General features: G+C 42.8%; 1 protein-coding gene across 3 annotated transcripts in view; it reads right to left on the bottom strand.

Moving 5' to 3' along the window:
- Positions 1-21,203, bottom strand: part of slc1a3a (solute carrier family 1 member 3a) — a 34,704-nt gene extending 13,501 nt beyond the window's left edge. Inside the window, exons 1-4 of one of the 3 annotated variants that reach the window (XM_069186921.1) lie at positions 21,025-21,203; positions 20,126-20,406; positions 15,633-15,770; positions 2,578-2,782 (exon numbers count right to left, since the gene is read on the bottom strand). In XM_069186921.1, coding sequence (XP_069043022.1) covers positions 2,578-2,782; positions 15,633-15,770; positions 20,126-20,306 — 524 coding nt within the window. In that variant the 5' untranslated portion in view covers positions 20,307-20,406; positions 21,025-21,203. Of the gene's footprint in view, positions 1-2,577; positions 2,783-15,632; positions 15,771-20,125; positions 20,407-20,917; positions 21,002-21,024 lie in introns of those variants that run through there. The other 2 variants (XM_069186922.1, XM_069186923.1) reach the window with 2 other exon arrangements.
- Between the last annotated feature and the right edge of the window lie 3,769 nt (positions 21,204-24,972).

Here is a 24,972-nt window from a genome sequence, read left to right as displayed (position 1 = left end):
CCAAACCACACTGTTATACCATATCTGATAATGCTCTCGATTACAGTATGGTAATCTGAGGCCCTTTCTTTAAAGTGTTACCAAAAACACATGTGCTTAATTGTCTTTTTTGTGCATTAAAGTCTCTTTTAGAATATCCAGCAAACTTACAAAAACGACTACTTTGTTTACTGCTTACAAAAACAGGCTCCTTATGAACTGCAAATTCTTGGGAAACTAGCACTTTGTGGTGTGAACCAAACCATTTCAGACCAGCTAGTCCCACTAGGGAGCTTCGCAAACACTCTCACAGACCAAAGAGCGGAGTTTGGACTGGAAATAATGGGCTCTTAGTCCAAGATTAAATGTCCCCACTTTGGCCAAGAGCTCCTGTTTGGACCATATCCAGTCAGGAACCTTTTCCAAATACCATTCTGAACATGGCAATTAGCGGCCAATTAAGACTTGTTAACCTGGGAAGCTTGGTGGGAGTTGTAGGGTGGAGTTTATACACAGCCACACTCCTCAGTGTTTCTCCCTTCATTCCTCCAGCAGAAAGGTTCCCCATGAGACCCAGAAGAAAAATCCCGGTCTCCTCAGACCTGTGCCAATCTCAGGATGGCATAATAAAGTCTCACTTCATCATCGCTGCGTCATTACCCACGGTCAGAAACAATTAAATGACTCATCTTTCCTTGTCTCTGCATACATGGATCTTTGTTTACATCCAGAATTTGTGTTTGTGTCCAGAAGAAGAAGAACTGGGCATTGGTCCAGTTAAGCTAGTAAGTAATTATGTTTTAGAGCTCATTGTGGATTACAAAGTGGAATCTCATGTATGTATTAAAACACCCTGTACAATTATGTTACTTTTGAATTCATGCTTTTTGAATCTCAAGTTAAAGCTAAAAAAGAGATTGAAAATCAGCAAATTTTGTAAATTTTGTAAATCATACATCCTAATCTTGACACTCAGGCAACTGCTTGAAGTTTTTATGACAAGGCAGAACTACTACTTATGGCTCTGTTTCCTCAATCGTTCACTTTCATTTGAGCCGGAGGAACAAGTTCTGAAAAATCATGATCCTTAATATGTTTACCCTTTACCTCTGCTCACGGGCTGCATGTTGGCGAGATGGTTTAGGAGGAAAATATGTTGCAAAGGTTTTGAAAGCTTTAGAGTATTTAGCACCTTAATATGATCAGTAGAGGGTTTCCAAACTCTGACACTCCTGGGCTGTCGCTCTCTGGGTCTGATTGGAACTCTTAATTAACAGATCAACTTATCATTGATATTCAACAAGTCTTTCACAGGTAATACATATTTTAAATACACATGTGATTCAAGGAATAATACAAGTAAGACATGCTGGTGTTTCTGAGGCTTGGGAAGGAGTTTTAGAACAGTCCGATTACATGAATAACTGCAGGAATTAATTAAACAAGCAGAACAAGAAACAGTCTGGATGTTCTTGTAGGGCTCTGGGAACTGTTAGTAATACCCTCCAATCAACCCTTTCCCCAGTATTATTGAATATTGCATAATGCTTATTTGAAATGCATTTTACAGTCAACCATGCTCAACTCTGTATGAGCCAAAGAAGCAAACTTGTGAGAGACCATCCTGTACAACCAAAACTGTAAACTGCTTCCATTCAAAGCTGTTCTTAGATATGGCTATCTTCCCTAATGTCTTGACAGTCACTTGTAAAGGCTACTTTTAAAGCCTTAAAGCCTTTAAAGCCTTAAAAGGATATTTAAATTACCAGTCAGATTTAATTTACCCAGTTTGGTCTTCCAGATGGTGCCTTTTACTTTTCACATTGGTATGGTTCACATTTCTGTCTTGCCTCTCTTATAGCAAACTTACTGACTTTTGCTTGGTCAAGGACAGTGACCAGAGCCACATCAAATTAACCTCTTGGCACTGCTTGTGCTCAGCAGGCCTTCAGTAGCTCAATAACATTGTCCCAGCATTGTTATTAATCCATGGCTCGCATGTGATTACACATCTTGTCCACAAATGCCAGGTTACAGCACAAGTCACATACTCCTCTTGAAAACAGAGCCTGGGTTCCACAAGCCATTGCAAGCTTCAATGCTGATTCCACCAGCAAAGCAACCACACGGATTGACAGACTGACTACACAAAAGCTGTCGTCAAGCTTTGCCCTTCTGGTTCTCCTAGTGAATTTGCTCCACAAGACCTTCCCTGCAAGGGCTAGTGTATTCTCCAGACAACAACCCAAACCAACCCAGTGTCCGAACCCACCGGAAACTATGCACACCAACTATACTCCTGTGATCAAAATGTGAATAAAAAAAACTCACCAAAAATCAAACTGGTTCTGACCTCAAACTTCTTTTTTTTTGGTTGAAATCACTTAGCAAGACATCACCTTCTTCTGGTTTTCACTTTCTTTAACTTTTTCCCTCAAAACATTGTTACTTATTTGAAATCGACCTTGCTAATGGAGAAAAGTATTAAACCAACCGAGACTTCAGCTCCATCGGAGTGCAGGCTGGAGGACAGTGGTGTCCTTCAGGACCCAGCCTGGGAAGCCTGGCATTACGGACACGTGGCTCCCGGGTCAGTACCTGATGAGGTCCAGGAAGGCATCTGCAGGGCTGATCTGCTCGATCTTCTGCTGCTTGGTGAACTCATCCTTGGAGCCCCGCCCCGGGTGGATGATGAGGACCATGATGATCCCGATGAAGACGGCGATGATCGTGGTGGTCATGTAGTACACCACCGCCCGCATGCCCATTTTCCCAGAGGCTTTGCTGTCCAGGGCCGCCATTCCTGACCACAGAGGGACATGCACCTTGTCACTGAATTAGGACTGCAAAAAAAAGGTTTTGTGTACCCACTGACCTTACCAAACACTGACCACATCACAGACAAGAATCTTACCCATGTACCCCCTGAATTTTTCCAACAAGGTACAGTTGCAATCTGTCTTTCTGGGATGACCTAAGATTGGGTGTCAACCATTCCACCTTTTTATTATGTCATAGAGTGGCAAATCACTACAGGTACAACAGAACAGAGGTTCCCAGTACTGGTCCTGAAGGCCAACACAGCTAACTGAAGCCTTAAAGGAACTAAGAAGCTGTTTCATTGAAATATTTGCAAGGGTTTTTTTTTTTTGCTCAAAGGTTTGAGATTTTATTTTACTTTTGCGATAGTTAAAAGGCATCCTCCTACATGTTTAACAGTTCAAATTAATCCAATTATTAAGTCGATTTAAAGTTGAACTGTGTAACTGAGAGCTCGTCTGCAACATAAACCAGCAGGTGTTTGGGCTTGCAGTCCAGGACCAGGACTGGGTTTCTAAAGAACCCTAGCAAGTGCAATGAGTGTGATGAGGACCATTGAAGAGTGTTACTGGCAGACTATCCCAAAATGATTAACCTGGTTGATGCGACAATAGAATGGAAGTAAGTCTAAGATCCACAGAGATTAGTCAAATAATACATCATTTCTCAAGAGGAGATGTGGCTTGAGGAAAGGTCTAGTTTACAAATCTTCAGTTTCTAAAAATGGGTGATAAATCATTATGGCGAAATACATTATTCTTTTAAATCGTGAGCGTCACACTGATGAAGAGTTAAAAAAGAACCCCCAGCGCAAGGAGAAGCGCCTCTGACAATGACCTAAATTGAGAAGCAATAAAGTTAGCTCTGTATTTCCAAGGTGTCGCTGGCCATTATGGGGGCATTATCCCCATTCACATCGCTCCAGCAAAGCGCTCATTGTCCGGGCGGGATGTATGTGCTCCTTTAATCCCGCGCTGATCTCACAGCGCCGATGCCAGCCGTGCCCGCTCCGCGTTCCTCCCGCCTGCCCCCGATGGGCCTGGGAAACTTGTCGCGCTGCCATCCTCCACAACAAGATCGCTCCCCCGTCGCCGTGGCAACGGCAAGCGAAGCGCTGGCCATCCCTCCCGGAGACTAAAGACATTACGTTTCAGGGGAAAGGGGGGGGGGGGGGCCGCCTTTTAAAAAAAAAACAAGATGAAAAAAATATCTGACCCAGCCCCCCCCCCCCCCCCCATCCACCCTACTCTGCAACACCACCGCCTCCCCCTGCCTTTTTTCCCCCCTAAACGATTGAAAAACCAGTCACACTGCGCCCAAAATAAAGCTATAACAAGCCTTTTTTTGGAGAGCTTTCAGGGCAGAGGTCGACCATTACATCAATGTTTATCGGACAAAGGTGCTATAGACAGAAAACGTTTGGTTCTCTCTGTGAAGGAGGGGTTTGCGGCGCGGCACCCTGGCCCAAGTTTCTGCCATTCAAGAGCAGAACTAAAGAGCCCGTATAGTCCTTCAGCATAACAACTGAACTGCACCACCGACACAATACGAAGGCATTTAAGGAAAATAACGCTAACATATTACCCTTGTCAGACATGCTTGAAATCATCTCAAGTTCCTCTATAACTATTTGAAAGCTACTGCTTTTGAAAACATACTGTAAGCTTTCATGCATGTTGCAGATACTTTTTTCCTACGTGCAGAAAATTACCTGCAAAATGCAGAACACATGACAACAAGTCATGGGAAAGAAAGGGCACTAGGACTGGCGTATCCTAGCCCGCAAAGACACATTTTTCAAATGTTGTGTTTTAAATGAACACATCTGCGACTGTCAGAAAGCTGCTTGTTGCCTGTGACACACACATCCCCACGATGACACTGGAAGACTCACCGTGGAGTTTAATTAATTCCCACTGCTGTAGGCCACCCGGTGTGCTGCCTGTAGTGCCGGTTTTTCCACCAGGTTAATACGATCTCTCAGAGGTGGCCTGCTACGCATCCTGGCACACACACATCTGTGTGGACACTTTGAGGATCGGATTTGAACATCCTTCTGATTCTGCCGAACGCGTGCACCTTACCGTGACAGAGGTGCAGCTTTTGGAGTCTGTGAGTTAAACAGAGCTGTCTTTTTTACACACCAGAAGGAGGGGATACAAGGTTGAGCCTCTAGCCAGACAGTTATGTCAGCTGGTAAGGCTATTTCAAATTCTCTTCTCCTACAGCACTGACTTTGGAGCTCCAATCGTTCTTTACAGCAGAGGCCGCTGTGTAACCTTCTCATCCTTAAATATCGCAACGCAAAAAGCACAACCAGAAGTGTTTTTTCTCACCCTGATAAACTACAGTCTCCACAGTCTAAACTCAGCAGTAGCTTTGACATCTAGTACATTTCCATATAACCTCATGCATCATTGCTGGTGGCTGACCCACATTGCTGTGGTTTGACAGACTGATTCTTTGAACCAGTGAGGGCCATCTAGTCAACTGCTATGTGCTTCTAAAAAAGGGTAGTGGGAGTTTTGGAACAAGGTATCCAGCCTTGCTGACACCCTGTATTCATTCAAGAAATGGCTGGATGAGCTCCTGGGATCGATTAGCTACTAACTGCCAAATGGTCTGAATGTCTGAATGGCCTCCTCTCTTTATAACCTTTCTTGTGATCTTACTTGATACACTGGCAGCCCTTCCAATATGTCTGTGCAAAACCTGCCTACATCCATGCACTCGCAGGCATACTGAAGGATAAGTTCCAAGGGGGAACTTTTTTCAGGTGAGTGAAGAAGACACACATCCCTGAAGAAGACTGCACAACTGTGAAAGTTAGTCCTACTTAAAAATGACTTAGCTGAACCTCTCACTTTAAAGTTGAATGCTAGCCCTAAATGTTAAGTTTTAAACTTTAACTTCACTTTCAAAATTTCACACTTTAATTGATTTGTCAAAAACAGAAGAGCTCACATTTTACCAGAACGCTGTTAGGAGCTTATTTAGGTATTAGGTATCAATTTCGGTTTGAAATCAAAGGCAAAACTGGGATCAGATTAAAAGAAGAGATGGAGGCTGGTTGGAAATGCCATCAAAAACCTGAGTTCAACTCTTTGACCGTTGTGTTTCTATCACTTATATTACAAGTCCGAGGTCCAGTTTGATTTCAGATGCAGAAATCTGAATGTCTTTTCTGCTTTCTTTTTAAACTGTTCAGTATGGAATTACCCTCTGCTTGTTCCTTTGCAACCCACAGACTGACACATGCTAAATGTTTGAACATGCTTCTTGAGTGCCTGAATACTTCTAAAATGAGTGAACAGAGAAAAGCAATCCTCTGCTTTCTACAGGATTTCAAGTGGCCTTAGTGATGTCACAACAGACTGTAGTCAGAACACAACTAGAAGCCCAGGCATGTTTAGTTCAGTGTGAGAGGACCTAAACTTGTCAATGGCAGCCTTTTAAAAGGTACTGTTAAAAAGAATATTGTGGCAGACACTGGTTGTAGTAAAGAATGAAATGGCAATGTGTGTTAAAGCATACTGCCAGAGTCATTCTTGTGCACTGCCTGCAAATGATAAAAAGTTAGTTTTGGTGAAGTTGTGTTTTCCCACAAAACTAGTGAAGGCCTTAATACCGATGGTACTGAGAACTAGACTCATATAGGACTGAATCCAAAACCTTATAAACACATAATGGACAATACCCAATGGATTTGTATGCATTTTTATTAAACATCTCTGGACACAACTGTCACTAAGTAGGACCTGTACATTAACAGGCTGGACTGCGCAAACAAGCACACCAAGGACTCGAGACGATGTGACCTGCCCTTTCCTCCTGCTATTAAAAACCAGATCCATTTTTGCATTCATTTTCAAACGGTTTGAGTTTAATTCAGATGAAATTATTTGGATGATTTTCAATGCAATGGCTGAAGTATATTAAACCATTATGAGCAAGCACGGTGCCTATAGTATCATTGCCTTGTTGTTTCCCTCTTCGTCTGGGGAGTTTAATTCGAGTCAGTGGGGCATCGAAGATACCATCCTGCCAGCTTTACACCTTGGCTAAGTACGTGCCACCTTTGCCTGCCAGTTAGCTGTATTTTCCTCAAATGCCAAAGATCTTTGAATTATCTTTTTCCGCTATTTTCTGGGAACTTTCCATTTCCTGCAATGGAGAATATGGAGGTTTGTTTACAATTTCAAGAAACAACCTGCCTCCTAAGTTCAGAAGAGATTACTCTGCCTACATAAATAAATGTAAATAAAAATAATAATAATTATCAATCATCATCATCATCATCATCATCTCCAGTTATGTGGCAAAATAAATGTCCCTATTAACAGATAAACTGGAAGTTTAAACTTGGTTACTTTATAGCAGGGTGGCCAGTCCTGGTCCTGGGTTACAGTCTGCAGCCTAACAGTGCTTTAACTATAGAAATAGAGCATTTCTAATCAGAAACAGCAGAAGAGCATATGGGATGAACAGGGATTCCCAGTCCAACTAGGAAAACAATTTTGTTCAATCAGAAATTCAATTAAATCACCAGGAGTTCAACTGAACCCAGAAAAGGGGAGGTAGAGTTGCGATTCTTATTCCAGATCCTGGTGGACTCCCCTGTCTCCTGCTTTATGTTCCTTACTGATATTATATAAATGTTATTATTGATGATATAAATGGATATTATCAATTAATAAACTGATGCCTTTAATTTAACTCATTTCTACGCTAAGGTCTTTGGTATCTTACATGATGCTCCAAGTGTGTGTTCCTGGTTATTAATTGGATGTTTCCTTTTTGTGTCTAAGAAGCTTATTAACAATATTTAGACCCAAGAGGGAATTACTTTGTGCCTAACTCTCCCTATAAACGTCTAGTTCCTTACATTCCACACACCTGAAAGATGGGAAACCCAGAAAAGAGTTCAACAAGCATAATAATTATACACCCCTTCTAGCTTCTTAATCATGGGTAGGTCTGAAAAATCCTCAAGTCTGCATGAACACCAGAAATGAAAGGGTGCTCGAAACCCTCCTTCAGGTTTCTGTCCCAGCTGATTTTCTGATGACTTAATTAAACTGTAACTGACATCATTCATTTCCTAATTAGGCCTTTGTAGCTTCTTTCCAGCTCTTACATTGTTAACAATTTCATTTGAATGTTTTGTTACATAAGTAATGTGAAAGGGCAGAAGGTTCACACAGGGACCTCTGACTGCCCTCTCACAGTTACGTGAAACAATGAACTTTCAGGAACGGAAACCAATGATGAAAAAGATTCAGTTAAGTAATGCCGGCGTCACACTACACTACTTTCCCCGGGATTTTCAGTCGCAGCCTTCATAATTCACGTACATAATTGTAAGAAAATCAAAGCGAGTTGTAGAGAGTCACAACGTGCGTCCGTCAGTTGTGTAGTGTGACACGCCCAGCGAGTCTGGTTTGATTTTCTCGTAGCGAGTCGCAAGTCGCTGGGGTGGGCTCTTGAATCTGCCACAGCCAACAGCCAATGAGCGCTCAACCGGAAGTACAATGCATACCATGCGGCTGCAAGGAAAGAAGGAAAGCGAGTGTTTTGGACGGAGCAAATGGAAGAGAGGCTCGTCGAACTTTGGAGCCAGCACAGATGTCTGTTCGATGTTTCGTGTTTGTCGTTTCGTGTTTGTTGTTTGTTGTTTGTTGTTTGTTTACTTTCGCGCGGTGCTCCACATTGATTGGCTGCCAAAACGAGGCGACCTCGCGGTACTTCCGTGGCGCACTACGAGATTTGGAACCGTGGTGAACAGTCGTGAGGGAATCGTGTCGTCACCCCCTGCGATTCCTCGTCGTACAATTTGACACGCTCTAGGACAGAAAGGGCAGTGGGATTCAGCAACTGCAGTCATTAAATTTGACATGCTGTCCGACTAGACGTCGTATTGAGTCAATCTAGTGTGACGCTGGCTTAAGGCACACTCATCTGCTTCAGGTTGATTGTGAAAGGCCCACTGCTGTCAAGTGACAAACAAGAAACCTGACCAACTCTAGATACAGGGACCACCGCCCATGATATCTCTACCATTAGTATGCATAGTAATCCTGTTGTGAACTGAGCACAGCGTGTAACAGACTTATCTAAGGGCAATTCAGAAGCAGAGCTGGTTTTCAGACTCTCTTGGGTGGGACTTTTTTCTCTTGTGTTGTAAATTGAATATGAACAGTTACAAGGCAATCAATCAAATAAATTACTGTTAAGTTGATGTGAAAGTTGGGCGAGCTGCACAATGCTGAAATCTACAGGTGTTTTCTCACCTAAGGGAAAGTGTTCTAATTGCATTTCTGATCCATTCCCCTTTTGGCTCAGTGCTGTACTCCTGTTAAGCCAGTTTCTGCTCAGCAGATCTTTATCAGAATCAATGAGATGGTAAAACTCCCGAAAAATACTAAATCTAGCAAGACGACCAGAATGGAGGAGATGTTATGTCTGGTTTTTGCTTTGAAGTATGGAGTTGCTGGTCTCTCTGGGGTTATTTGTCCTTGCTACCAGGTAGGCTGTGATGTCCAGCCATGGAATGCTGTGGGCCTAACTCCCACGTGGGGCCATGGTGTCGTGAACCAGTTACCTCAGTCAGATTGCTCCAGAAAAATGCACAGGTTTATAAACGGGGACCAACATGAATCACATGGGATAATAGACAGCTGTAGAATAATGCAAGAATGTCAGACCATATAAATGCAAGAAAGGCCATAAAATCCAGTTTGTCTACTGCTAATGATGCCCCCTTTACTGGCCCTTCCTTGAAACCCAGTAAGATTGATCTTGTAAACAGCAGAATCTCATGAAGAGCATTTTTTTTCCTTCACTGGTATCTAAACAAGATGGCAAGAAAAAACATAGGAACAAGAAAAACAGGGAGTCCAAAATAAAATAAGTAGATAACAGTTAAAAAAAAGGATTTAGGAGGTCTAGGAAGACCACATAAAACCCTGAGCCCAGAATAAAGAAGAGAAAAAGATTGGAATGAAGACCTACCCAATAGACCTAATAATTGGATACTGCACAACCCAGCCATATTCTTTCAGGCTAATGCAAACACACAGACTGAACGACTGACTAGACAACCCTGCTTGCACTGTAGCAAACAGAAACGGTGTGGATTAAAGTACTTATTACAGACATTCCAAAATCAAAATGATCTTTACTTAGATCTCACTTGCCATGTTTAATACATTAATAAATTCCTTACGCATTTTCTCCACATACAAAGCTTAACCAATGAAAAAACAAGTGTCCCTGGCCTCAACCAATAGATGTACTTGCCCCAGCACAGTCTGGGTTCTACGAGTCAGAGAACTTGGGTTCAAGTCCAGATCATGTCAATAGCCGACTAGGACTTGGATTGTTCTACTACTCCACAAGTCTGCAAAGATCACTAAGGATGTCTTGCAAAATGGTTTGAATGTGGTGTTATTATATGACCTTTCTGCCCTGGCTCTTCACCCGGACATGCCTTATACAGTACAGCTGTATAGTGTACACGGGCATCTTCTGGGACAGCAGAGTGATGCAACTCATATCCATGAGGGCGGTGTTGTACAGAGGGGCCATCTAGGTATCCTAGTTAACGTTCTGTGGGTTTGTTTGCGCAGCGCCCCCGGACCACTGTTCACTGCAATGGAAGGGCACAAACAATATGCTTTTTCAAGGAACACCAGAGGGTAATTTATCTCCTTTATGTGTGCTAAGCAGAGCAGCAGGGAGAGGCGAGCAAGGGATTCACAGCAGGCTATGGAGGGATGATTAGTAACAGCTGACAGTCTCGAACCAAGACCCTTTTTTCACTCTCTCTCTCCAGTTACCGCATTTTAATAGCGAAGCACAAAGAACCGACTGTCTCCTTGCCAGAAACTGGAAACCAAGGGACACTGAAAAATACCGGTAAAAAATTTCACAGGGAATGCTCTCCCTACCTGCACGGGCATGTTTAAGAACCGATCCTTGTGATACTCTGACTACGGCACACTATTTCAGGCACGCTTGTTCAAGCTCTGTTTGTTTCTTTCGCCATCGTCAGAAACTGATCAGAAAGCTGAGGTTAGTCTCCGGCATCTCCCATCCATTGTTCAGAGACAGATTTAGATTCTATTGAGTTATCAAGTCAGCCAGTTCCCAAAGATGGCCTTGAAGCTGAAGAACAGTGATGTGGTAGCTCGGCCATCACACTGCTGAGCTGGCAGTGTTGAAGACACAAATGCCATGACTCAAACATTGCTCTGATGAAGAATCTTACCCATTTAGCAGCAATGTCCATGATACAGATGTTACAAAACACTTTGTTGAGCCTGTGCAATCTACAGCTCCTTGGTTTGTGAATAATCAGGTGTTCTAGTTTTCCACCTAAACTTATACCTAGTTAACTGTACTAATTATTCAATTAAGTAAACCAATTAAATCCTACATTCTAAATTGTAGAAAAAAAAGGGGTATACCAATTCATACTAAAATACTGTTGTATACTTGACCATACTTTGAAGTGGTTAAAATATCCAACAGACACGGATTTTTGGATTTTAGACCCAAAGCTACTAAAACAAATGCAAAGAATGGACAAAGATGTCTCCTTTATACATACGGATACATTTGGATGGATGGAAAATGTCATATAAATTTCACATATAAGGAGACCTGCAGAATAATGGACAAGTCTATCTTGGGTCTCACTGTATATTATTCTCCTCGATCTGTTATGTCTAGAGCATTCTTTTCTATTTAATACCATATTTTCACTGCTTTCTCCTTCTTACACCTCTCAGCAAACCTTACCTTGACAGTTGTTGCCACAGTCATTTAAAAGCTTTTGGTCATTTATATTACATTGTTATTATATATAATTATGTTGTAATCACAATGGAGAATATAATTCAGACAGCATAGTTATTCAGAAAAACAGATTTCAACTTTAAACATTTTCCCATCGTACCGACTACCTTCACTACACATCCTTGTGACTAACCACCATTCTTTTCTTCCTACAGATCAGAAGGCCTCAGTTAATGATCCCCAGATCAGAAATGCGTAATCTGATCACTGTGAAACGCAATTAGAAAAACATTTCAAAGAACCCTTTAGTAAATCTTCTTTTCACTCTTTCTGTGAGACGCCTTTTGTTTTTCTGCAGTCGCATTCAGGGTTTGGTCACTTTGAACTTTGACCTCTGGAGCAAAACTGCCCTGCCAGTTCAAAGAAGGAGCCTGACCACACAGGAGCAGTCCAAACACAGCTGTCTGTAAATCCATTTACTTTTCATTTTCCACTTCCCAGGACCTGCTCGGTGAATTGCTGAATTTTCTTCCCTGCTTCAACAAATGTTTCATGCTTTGAGACAACCACACATTGTAAAATTTTCATTTAGGTCAAAGCATCCTTTTCTAATATCACCCATTTACTTCTTTCTTATTCTTGTACTAATCTATATAAATAACCCTGTAGTAATGTGTAGTTGTATTATTATAACTACTGTAGATAGACAATCTGACTTGCTCTTTAATAACGTATTGATCTTCCGATCAATGGAGACCCACAATATCTTATTAACTTTGGTTACATTTGGATGAAAAACTAAACAGCTCCTTCTTTGCTAGTTAAATTTTCAGAATATCTGCTCTGTTATGACTGCACAAAATATCCAGATACGATTCATTGAAATCTCAGGTCAGCAAGCACATGACTGTACTACAGTTAATAAATACAAATTAATAGACATGTAATTGCAAAACCTGTATCTCTTCCAAATTATTTATTTTATCGTCAGGATAAAAGCAATTAGTTGTACCTTTCAAAAATCAATCAACTGATTAATAAAGTCACTGTTAGATTTTCTACAAATACATTAAAGGAGAAACAAACAATAAGCAAAAGGACAACACATTAAAGGAAATAAATTAACGAGACCAATCTCGATAGCTCTAGCATGAACTACAAATGCGTTGTCTTTCTTTTACATGGAGAGAAACGCAGCCCATTCCTGTGGGCTTCGGAGTTCCGAGACAGATGTCTACAATGTCTTTCTTGTGGGAATTCTTCTGGGAAACAACTGCGCCATCACACTCTGGCTCTGCAGTCTTTCCCTGAAACTGACCTCCCCCCGGGTTGTGAAAATAAGAAAGTGTTACAGCGTGCCAGGCTATGAAAGCAGGTAGAAGATGCAGGTGTGCAGAGTGCTCCCATGAGTGGAATGGCGTTTGGAAGGTGGCAAGCTGTCACCTGCAGGGCCTGGAGCTAGGGAATACCCTGTATCAATTTAATTAACAAATTGAAATTTAATTTCAAAAAGTTGAAAGACTCGTTTTAACAGACTGGTGCACACACTTTGGATAAGAGACATAACCATTTCATGGTCACTATACTTATACTTTCTACATATTGAAATGTTTATTTCCTTCCTTCCATGCTGAGAATTTTCATGTGGCTGTTCTCTTTTGCTGAATGGTTTTAATCAGGTTTTACTTCATTCCTAACTAGGAATGGAAATGTTCTTCGTCTACAGTGTATTCTTACACTTATTTAAGATTCTGCTGCAGTTTGTTGTCTCCTCTGTGTGAACTGTTTTCAGGTTGGTCAACACAAAAGGTGTTGTTTGAAAATAGCAGTGAATTACATACTATATATACAGACACACTAAGGAATATAAGAATGAGATCCCAAAAAATCAATTAAAATTTTCCATCCATTATCAGAAATCCATTGATTATTAGTGAGGTCATGGCATCTCCAAGCCATCACAGACACCCAAGGAAAGACTACATCTTTGGGCACAGCAGCACACAGGGACAATTTAGAGACATCAGTTAACCCTGCCAGCATGTCTTAAGATTGTGTAGGGAAACTGGAGCACCTGGAGAAACCCATGCAAATAATATAGTGCACGAACGTAGGCAGTCTAAGTTCAGCTACATACAGTTTACAATTTTTTGGGTGGACTTATATTGTTGCATTGCATCATCATAATGCCAGTTCTTACCTACCAGCATGCTTACCTCAACGTGTCATGAAACTGTTTCACATGATGATTAGCAGCAGGGTCTGCAGCATTTTGAGAAAACCGTGCATGGGATTTTAACATCCAAGAACACCTGTCAAAGGACACTATCAGACTGCTTTATTGATAAGCTTATTTGCTTTGCCTGTGACTAAGTCAAACTAAACCACGGTGCAAAATTTCTCTAGTGATCAGCCCTTGAAAAGGTTTTGTGAAGGAGCCATTAGGCTGTTTGGTCCTGAATTACAACACAGTCTCAGAGAGCTGTTTGCATACCTTTTTTCAAGTAACAAGAAAAGTAATATTTGAGGAAAATAACAAAGTGATCCTTAAGAAATGCACCACTGAAGGTAAAAATAACAAATTATTTCTGCTTTGTGTATGAATATGCTTGCTTCCTTGGAACACGAATGCTATATAAGCCTTTCACTGGTCAAGGGAACAGAGCTGACAGACTCATGTTCATTGCTGCTTGATTTAATAAAAGTGATGCAGAATTATAAGTCCCTTTAGAGTTAGACAGTCCTGCTTTCTGGCACTGCGAAACAATCAGAGCTAATTAACATCCCACAATTCACTGTCATTTTTGCAGTCCAAAAACACTCCTTTTAAAGCACCCAACAGAAAAAGTGTCTCACCGTCCTAATTGAAAGGACAGATGGAGGGTTATTTCTGGTGTCTCGATTATAGCCCTCAAGGCAAAGCAAAACTAAACAGGTTTTCACAAAGCTGCCTTTCATGAGCAAACTTTGAATGAACAAGCTGAAAAATGACTGTAAATTCTCTTAATGAACACAAGCCTGTGGGAGAGACACAATTATGTGGCCCTCAAATGGAGACATTCTGCATTCAAAGGGTATCGGTTGTTAATACCTTAGGCCATTTCTTGTGGAAGTCTAAGGAGATACAATGTGCTGTGGTACAAAAGAAGCCTTTATCTATTATTTCACCGCCTTAAAATGAACACAACTGGCGGTGAGTTCTAAAGCAATGAGACTGCACAAAAAAAGCTGTGTTTCAGATTGCATTCTCCAATTCAGAAAAATAAACACTTTTTATAGCCCTAGTTCAAAGAAGAAAGACTGCAGATTTACTGGACATACACCACAGTCAAGAAAATCGAACTGGGAGCTATGCGCAATTATGAGACGAAAAGCAAAGAGCTCCATTTTCTCTGGGAGGTCACTGGCAGGGGGAGCCTTGGCTTGTTTTAAAACGTGCACCAACAGGCAGTCGAGAAGCAGCCTGGGAGAAAACATGAAAGCCCAGAAGCGCAAACTATCTGGAATCCCTGGGAGGGTGTCACGTTTGTAGAGATCGTGGAATGGTTTTGTTTTCCTTTAAAAACGCCTCATACAGGAATTATTGCAAGATTCATTTGGGGCCATTGGACTGGGGTTGAATGTTTGCATGGAAAATGTCCTTGCGCCTGGGAGGCCCACTGTACTCCTGACATGGAGGGTGTTCTGTTACCAGGAAACCATCGCCATGGTGATCCCAGCCGCAGGCCCTGGGCCTCTTTACCCATAAACCCCAAGTCAAAAACGCTGATTTCCTCGCGGGAGGTTAACTTGCCAGGGTGGGAAGATTGGAAGATTTTTTCTCTCTTTCCAGCAACACGTGTGGGTCTCCCTGAGACCTTTTCATGGTTTGCCTTGGAGGGGAGGGGCCGGAGACAGGTCGTCTCTGGGGCCTTGCAAAGAGGGAGGCTCCAAACGTCGGCGACTCGATAAACGCCACGCCGCCCCTCTCGCCTCGGGGAGTTTCGAAGGCGGCTGTGGGAGGAGGTGGAGGGAAGCTCGGGGCGGCCTCTTACCTGTGATGAGACTGGACACCAGCAGCGGAAGGACCAGCATCTGCAGCATGCGCATGAGCAGCTCTCCGGGGAAGGAGAAGTACTTCATCTCGCGGTACGACATCTTGTACGGCCTCAGGGCGAAGCCCAGCATGATACCTGCAACAGCCAGGACACACGCCCTCAGTGACTCTCTTCCCACAGACTAACCTTCGCCCCTTTCAAAGCAGAGAGGTGCCATTTCCACAGCTGGGCCATTCCCTGGAGCAGCCCTGGGGACGTGCCTTTCTCCAGAGCACACTCACACCCTCACAGCTCGCAGCCCGGAGTCCTTCCAACTCCTCTACGGCTGTGCCTCGTCTTCTGACAAAACACCCTGCTGGATTCTCTCCATGTGCTCATAAAGAGTGTTGAAGAAAACATTCTGGTGCTTCTAAAGGAAGACAGACGCTGCGCAATGGACATTTTTTAAGATTATCCAGGTGAAAGCAGCACCTGCTCGTAATGCAAAACGAGAGAAAAAAAAAGTCCCCCTTCATCTTCGCCACGTCGTTGTTTTTATTGTGACGTTTCTTATACACTTTCAGGTTAATTTATGAGGTGGTACCGCGGTGACTACACGATATATTCCCCGCGGGGGCTTCAGAAGAGCCCCAGCCTCAGACCTAGCAATGACGACACGCTCATGCGTGGACTCGCGGGTGCTTATGGGTGGAGCGAGTTTGGGAAGAAAATTGTGTTTTTTATGGTGTCATCCGAAGTATGAATACATACGATATAGTCGAGAAATACTGATTTTTGACAAATCCTTTTGAGGATATCACTCCCTGTCAAACATCACTAGATGGCGCCTCCACTGCATCGGTTTAACACCTGGGATTGTTAGAGGAGCCAAGCAGACAAGTTCACGCAGACTGTAAAGGACAAAATACAGCGTTATATGATTGGCACATGGCGTAGGTGGGAACACATCGTTCTTTTTAAAATATTTTGTCTGAATTAATGTCTTCTAGAACTCTACACAACACGACGAAACAACGGTAGATGCCTTTTGCTTCTTCACGAAAGGCTCTTATGTATTTGATGTCTGTCTGCTTCTACTACATTTCTGATGCCACGTTTCTTCTGTTTTTCATGTAACGTTCTGCGAGACTTTTAAAGGCACTTTAAAAATAATAATAATATTTTTTTCAGGGGTAATTTTAACTTCGTCAGTATTGACCTTCCGAATTTTACAGCTAATCTGCTGTTGGATGTTGTGGAAATGAAAAAAAAAGGTGCAATGATAACCACATAAGGAATCTGGGTAAACCGTGTTCATTTCTCCCTGAATATCCGTCTGGAATGCAATGTTTGAAAATATTAACTGGAAATTAGTCGGGACAGCTCCTGCCAGATACTATCTTACAAACAAGGTTAAAGAAATAACATTTAAAAATTGCTCATAGTTTTTTCCCTGTTAAACTAACACTTTCTAAATTCAAATATTATCAAGATAATTTATGAATGTTCTATAAGACAGAATAAGAAGCTCTGACTTTTATGGTACCTTGATATATACAAAGGTGTTTTGAATAACCTTGCAAAACCTTATCTTTAAACAATGAAATGTGAGTTTTAGATTCAAGGGGTTTGATATTATGTTATATTTTGCCAGATACATTTACATTTGTTATTAAAACTGGTCAGATGTCGCATTCACAAACCAAAATAATCTAATGCTTAAGAGATGCAAATTAAATATTACTTAAACTCCATTAAAAACCTGCAACATAACAAGGAAAAACAACTAAACTAAAATAAAAGTTTTTAACTTACTGTGTTCTGATTTGTAATTACCTCTGGTAGGGTGTTTTGTGTTTTTTTTTGTGTACTTATCTTTTTTGGATACCTTTTCTCCCTTTTTTGTATTATTTGATGTTCAATAAAAGTTTGGAAAAAAACGTGGAAAAAAGTGTCAGTCTCGCAGTCCAACAATTTGACCTACTGCGATTTTTTTTTAATGGTTACTGTTTCTTTTCAGCAGCAGATAAATGAGAATTCCAGACAAACATTCTTTTCGACTGGATGTACAGTCGATGTAGTGTACAATAATCCCAAGGACAGAGTCGGAGACATCGTTATAGTTAATAAAAACTCAAACTCAGAGGACAATTAATAATTCTTTTATCTCTAATATGTTGTGATGCATATTTGCGTTTAAAGGATAATTAAGAGGCCGGGTTTCAAACAACGTGTTGTGACTGAGGCAGTTTGGGCAAGTCCCACAAACACGCAGGGCTACCCTGCAGAGGAAAGTGAATGGCGCACGGATAGCGAAAGCCGCGCTCAGCTAAAACGTACACTTGCTGGAGATTTTCAAAGCAGGGGAAGCGCAGCAGCGCACGGAACTGGCCGCTGGTTCCGATTATTAAAATAAACCCCACGTGCTCGCCCGCGCAGGGAGGCGGCACAAAAGAGCCTCTGTGTCCCGCGCTGCGATGGAGCGGAAGGCGATGCGGCCCTGCGCGAGACCCTGGGAATGTGGCTGCGCAGAAGCCGCGCGGGTGAACCCGGCGCTGAAGAGTGCACAGAGGTTCCTAACCCAGCGAGACCCGTCCCGCAGGTCAGCCAGGACCTTCGGAGAAACGTCAACGGAGAAAGCGTCGTTTATGGCCAATGTCGCCCAGGTGCAGCGAGAGCAGTTTGAGAATCTTTTGAGGCCACATAGTGTCACAGGAAAATGTCTTTTAGTGGCTGTATTGCATTGTTAAACCTACTTGAATCACGTGATAAAGCTCATATATTGTTTTGACATCCACAGAAGAGATTAAGAAATACGCACGTGTATATTAATATTCTATAAAGGCCAATTGCATGGTTGCTGAATAAATCTTGAAGGTGCCTTTTAGTTTTCTCTGAAAAGCTGCACATTCACTTTTCTTTTTCTGACCAAACAAAAAGCTAAAGCACGTAGGTTGCACAGATATTTCTATAATTAAAAAAAGGACTAACAGCGCCCTAGGCATGGTTTTTTATTGGATATAACATAAATCAACCACATATACTGTAATTAAGTGTTTTCTAGCTGTTCTGTTGAATCATACGAAGTGCATCAGGGAACATGATAACGACACACCTAAGAAGACATTCCTTTGGGACAACGCATTGAAAAAGTCTGTACATTCTGCTTCAGTTCACCTTAACTACTACACCAGTGCATTCATTATCCAGTTTGTTTGAGATTTCAGCAGAAGGCTTTAAGACGCACTCCTTAACACCATGATGTATATTTCTCTTACTTAGAGGTGCTTATAATTTAAGACTGAATTGTTCAAAAACAATTACTCATTTTTTATGTCTGCAAATTGGCAACTGTGTTTTCTTGTGTTTTCCTAACTCTGAAGAGAATGAAATGAACTGTAATACAGTAGGTGTAAATACCCATGGTTTCTTTATCCTCCGGTCTCTTTGGTCTGACTGACTATTATATGTAGTCCTAACTGTGCTGAATCTCTGACAGCTCAGGCAGGTTCACAGGGTCTCTGCACATTTCTGCAGGTTTGACAGAGATCTTACCAGTTTTATTGTAGACCGCGATTTAAAAACAATCTCAAAGATGGGAATCCATCTGTACCTGAAGTTCAAGATTTTTAAAAAAATAGCTAGTAACTCCTCTTTAACTTTTATTTCTCTTGTCGTTAAGTTTCTTAACTGCTCATTCAGGTTGAGTGGTGTACGAATTAAATGAGGTTGTGCCAGTACTGCAGTAATTAAATCTATCTCCAAGGAGCATTCACACCCATATCAAATCCACACTACTCTTCAACAAGACCAACCTGTTCAGTTATAGAATCAACCCAACTGCAGACAATCAGGAGGCATCATCTTCTCTGAACCGAACCCCAGCACAACCCAGGGGTATTTAGGACTACTGTGTGTACCCCGATTTACTTTGTCTGTATCAGCAAGCACTCTGGGCAACAGTCTGTCCTGCGCCTACCCTTTCTGGGGATTTGAAAGCAGAATTCCAAAATCCCAGGCTTGACTGGGAAAAAACCCCACAAAGACTCAGTACTTGCTTCCCTCTGATGACAGACCAGAGCTTCTCAAACTACCCCAGCATGAAAAAAATAAACTGGCGACAGTGAAAATGCTCGGTTTTGGAATCAAGCGACTTTGAGTGGAATTGTAGGAATTGATACAAAAAAAACACGGCCCCTGTCTTGAAATGCGCACCTACAGGAACAGGGAGCAAAAAAAAAAAACAATTTTGTGGGCAGCCCTGTTAGGACCGCACTCAGCCGGTCTGGATGGTGGCTGATCTGAAGACAGCTGCTCCCCGTCTCCTCTTCCCTGGCCACCGAGACTCTCGGGGCCACCTCCACCCAGAAGGGATCTTCAGCCCTTTCGGTTTCGGAGTCGGGGACGGAGAGGGGCCTCGGTCCGCCACCCTGGTGGGCTGGGGGACAACGACCCCGGGCTGGGAGCGGGCTCAGGACGGGGGTCGAACCGAGCGAGGAAGGGCCACTAACCGATCACGACGGCTGCGACGGTGAAGAGGACGAAGGCGTTCCTTCTCAAAAAGCTCTTCACGTCGTCCTGGGTGATGTTCTCCACTTTTTTCTTGGCCTTGAGGGACCGCATCCGGATGCCTTCCTGGAGCTGCTCCATCCGGCTCCGGGAGCGGGGGTTCTCTCCGTTGCTCTGAGTCATCGGTGCGCCGTGACGGGACCCTGCCTTTCCCGCAGAAACCAACCCTTACAATCCACTGCCCAACGCCAGGTGCCCCGGTCTGCCCCGCAGGAACGCGCTGCTGGAGAGAGAGAAAGACTCGGTTCAGGACTGCGGCAAAACTCTGGACTCCGGTCCGGCCTCTGGATTCCGGACTGGGGGTGATCCAGCCCAGGAGAGACAGCATCCTGGGAAAAGCTGGATAGGTCTGAAGGGCTCTCGCCCAGACGTGCGCTTGAGTACCTGTTCACTATACACAGCAAGTACAAGTGAGTTCAGCCTCAATGATCCCACACAGGTCCGTCTACTTTGTCAATTAAACAATGTAACACAAAGGGGGCAAAACGAAAAGGACACCTGAAAACCGAAGTTGACAGCATTTAGACGTTGGCTTTAGTTGTAAAAGACAGCCACATATCAGCAGCACAAACACACAAATTACAACAGTTCTTCCACAGATATCAGCTGATGTCTGTGCTTAATTGTACACCAGGCAGTGCGCCTTCCCAGATCCTGCGAGTCTCCAGTCCAAGAACTCGGTCCTCGGACGAGTTAGGAACAAAGTTGACAACTGAGGATCTTCCGTAGCTCACCCGCTAAAGCAAGACAGCGTGCCTGCACACCGGACCGCCCCGCACATCTAAACTTGGCGTTTCGCGTACAGACCGTACAGAAAAGAGACCTGCGGCAGCTTACTGACCTGTTGGAAATGACGGGGCTTTGCTGCTGGTAGCTGGGGGTGGTTAGCGGAGAGAAGGGAGGGCAGCGGCAGGGAACTGAGAGAGCCGAGCAAAGCGGAGAGAGCCAGCGAGAGAGAGTGTGGCGAAGAGGAGAGGCTGCGGGCGCTCTGAGGGAGAGAGAAGGACGCTCGCAATCCTTACTCACAGAAGAGGGAGGAGCTGCCAGCTAGACTCTGGGAAAAAAAAAAAGTCCAGCGAAACAGACGGCTTCTGGAATAATGAGTTTACTGGGCACGGAAAAAAGGCTGGCTTGTTTTCTCCCCATTTTCTTTCACATCGCTTTCACGCTTTGTCAGTTCAGTTTCATTAGGAATGCAAAACTGACTTCCAGGATGAATGGTACTGTAGGAAGTTAAAATATACCTTAGTTGGGGTTTTGGGGGGGCGGGGAAATTTCATTTTTCATGTGACGCTATGTCTGGAATGCGCTAAAAGTTGTGTGAAGTGAGGGACGAAGAAACGGAGAAGCACATATTTGCTCGCTCAGGTAAAAGGGCCCAGCCTTTGCACGAAAACAGTTTCCACCTGCGTTGTTTGAAAACTTCTTTCGTTTTGCAGCATCACTAAAGATAGAAAAAGAGAAAATGTTTTTTTTTATATATTGTTTCCCCAGACAGGCCTACTGTTCTAGCGTGCGCAGCCGCTCGCTAAAAAGGCATCCAGTTCCTGTGGAGTGTACACACTGTACTGGGTGCACTGTGTTTCAGTTGTTGTCTAATTGCGATGAAGCCGCCAATGGCCCTAATTCGTTGCCCCATCGGTGGCTGGAAACTGATGCAGAGGAACATTGCTGTTTTCAGTTCAGGGTGGAAAACCACTTAAACCCTAATCACTATAGCCCTACTCGCACAAACCCGAGATACAGCTTTTTGCGTAGAACAGAAAAATAAATAAAGCTATGCCTCGCTAATCAAACCTTAATGACAGCTATCTCACTTCTGTGTGAGAGCCCAGCTTTGCACTGTAAATATACCCCAGGTAAACATACAGTGCCTTGCGAAAGTATTCGGCCCCCTTGAACTTTTCAACCTTTTGCCACATTTCAGGCTTCAAACATAAAGATATAAATTTTTTATTTTATGTGAAGAATCACCAACAAGTGGGACACAATTGTGAAGTGGAACAAAATCTATTGGATTTTTGAAACTTTTTTAACTAATAAAAAAATGAAAAGTGGGGCGTGCAAAATTATTCGGCCCCCTTGCGTTAATACTTTGTAGAGCCACCTTTTGCTGCGGTTACAGCTGCAAGTCGCTTGGGGTATGTCTCTATCAGTTTTGCACATCGAGAGACTGAAATTCTTGCCCATTCTTCCTTGCAAAACAGCTCGAGCTCAGTGAGGTTGGATGGAGAGCGTTTGTGAACAGCAGTTTTCAGCTCTTTCCACAGATTCTCGATTGGATTCAGGTCTGGACTTTGACTTGGCCATTCAAACACCTGGATACGTTTATTTGTGAACCATTCCTTTGTAGATTTTGCTGTATGTTTGGGATCATTGTCTTGTTGGAAGATAAATCTCCGTCCCAGTTTCAGGTCTTTTGCAGACTCCAACAGGTTTTCATCCAGAATGGTCCTGTATTTGGCTGCATCCATCTTCCCCTCAATTTTAACCATCTTCCCTGTCCCTGCTGAAGAAAAGCAGGCCCAAACCATGATGCTGCCACCACCTTGTTTGACAGTGGGGATGGTGTGTTGAGGGTGATGAGATGTGTTGCTTTTACGCCAAACATATCGTTTTGCATTGTGGCCAAAAAGTTCGATTTTGGTTTCATCTGACCAGAGCACCTTCTTCCACATGTTTGGGGTGTCTCCCAGGTGGCTTGTGGCAAACTTTAGACGAGACTTTTTATGGATATCTTTGAGAAATGGCTTTCTTCTTGCCACTCTTCCATAAAGGCCAGATTTGTGCAGTGTAAGACTGATTGTTGTCCTATGGACAGACTCTCCCACCTCAGCTGTAGTTCTCTGCAGTTCATCCAGAGTGATCATGGGCCTCTTGGCTGCATCTCTGATCAGTCTTCTCCTTGTCTGAGCTGAAAGTTTAGAGGGACGGCCAGGTCTTGGTAGATTTGCAGTGGTCTGATACTCCTTCCATTTCAAGATGATCGCTTGCACAGTGCTCCTTGGGATGTTTGAAGCTTGGGAAATCTTTTTGTATCCAAATCCGGCTTTAAACTTCTCCACAACAGTATTACGGACCTGCCTGGTGTGTTCCTTGGTCTTCATGATACTCTCTGCGCTTTCAACAGAACCTTGAGACTATCACAGAGCAGGTGCATTTATACAGAGACTTGATTACACACAGGTGGATTCTATTTATCACCATCAGTCATTTAGGACAATATTGGATCATTCAGAGATCCTCGCTGAACTTCTGGAGTGAGTTTGCTGCACTGAAAGTAAAGGGGCCGAATAATTTTGCACGCCCCACTTTTCATTTTTTTATTAGTTAAAAAAGTTTCAAAAATCCAATAGATTTCGTTCCACTTCACAATTGTGTCCCACTTGTTGGTGATTCTTCACATAAAATAAAAAATTTATATCTTTATGTTTGAAGCCTGAAATGTGACAAAAGGTTGAAAAGTTCAAGGGGGCCAAATACTTTCGCAAGGCACTGTATGTCATTGCTTTGACAAAGTGTTCTAGGCTTCATTTGGAGAAGGGTAGGACATTCAACAGAAGATGTGAGCACAGCTGACTTGGATGGTAGAGGAATTTGGACATAAATTAATTGTTTGAGAGCAGATATTAATCCTCACAACCAGCCCATTGAAGAGTCACCAATTCTTTTAAAGGCAAGCAGATGTCTGATTAAAGCAAAACTTAAATGAGAATCACAATCCTCATTGATATTTGTAATTTGTAATCATCCTGCTGTTTATGTGGGTCTGAAGAAGGCTTCTTGACATACCTGAAAAAGGCTTCACAGCTGAAATGTTGTTTCCTTTCTTTTCTTTTCAGCATGGAATAAACCCATATATTGTAATTTAGCTGGTGTGTGGTGAGCACACAGGTGCACTGTGGCTAATGTTGCATCATCCAGGTGGGGCTGCATATTGCTGGTGGAGGGGAGTCCCCGTTACCTGTAAAGCACTTTTTTTGTAGAGCGTCCAGAAAAATATTATTAAAATATCCAGGAATAATGCGTGTCTTCCCATACCGTACATCAACTGAATTTTAGCTGGACACTAGTTAATACATTAATACCGATGTTCAGGTGAGCACTGGCCATCAACTCCTCAGCTCCACTAACTTCTGCACAGTCCTTGAGGTTCCATGAGGTAACAGAGGAGTAGTGTCGAGGGTCATGAGGAGAGCATGAGGGGGAGAAATGACACGAACACCTGTCTGATGATCCAGTCCTTTCTTCCCCTTTACGAACATATAAATATAAGAGTGACCAGAGAACAGAAGCATATTGTGAAGTTAGAATTTAAGTATAATGTAATGTTTCCATAAAAAGTTCATTCAAAGCAGTGCCAGCAAACTAAGAGGGAATCTGTGTCCACAGTTTATTCAATTCAAATCAATTCAATTTATTTTTATATAGCACCTTTCACAAAAAGGTTGCCCCAAGGCGCTTAACAATACATGTGACCATATATGTTGTGAATACAGATTTAGAGTCAATACAGTACTCTTAATTTAAAGGCAGACTTTGGTTCGAGAGATGAATGATTTTTACCTTAAGCTTGGAGTACATGGTTTTTCCTCTTGTGACGTAGGTAGCCACATTATCAAAGGCACACACTCCAATGGGAACAGGGTGGAATGTGTGGGGGTCTTCTGAGCTGTGCTACTTCCTGATCGGCGACCAGGACTACCATTGATTCAGCTAAGAGAGCGCCGCCCTGTAGGCCTCACATAGGACTTAGCGGATAAATGTGCTGGGCTACAGAACTACAGGA

This window comes from Lepisosteus oculatus, chromosome 3 (assembly GCF_040954835.1).
Source record: "Lepisosteus oculatus isolate fLepOcu1 chromosome 3, fLepOcu1.hap2, whole genome shotgun sequence".
In the NCBI taxonomy this organism is placed as follows: Eukaryota; Metazoa; Chordata; class Actinopteri; order Semionotiformes; family Lepisosteidae; genus Lepisosteus; species Lepisosteus oculatus.
The sequence above is the reverse complement of the archived record's forward strand: the minus strand, read 5'-3'. Positions and strand labels throughout refer to the sequence as shown.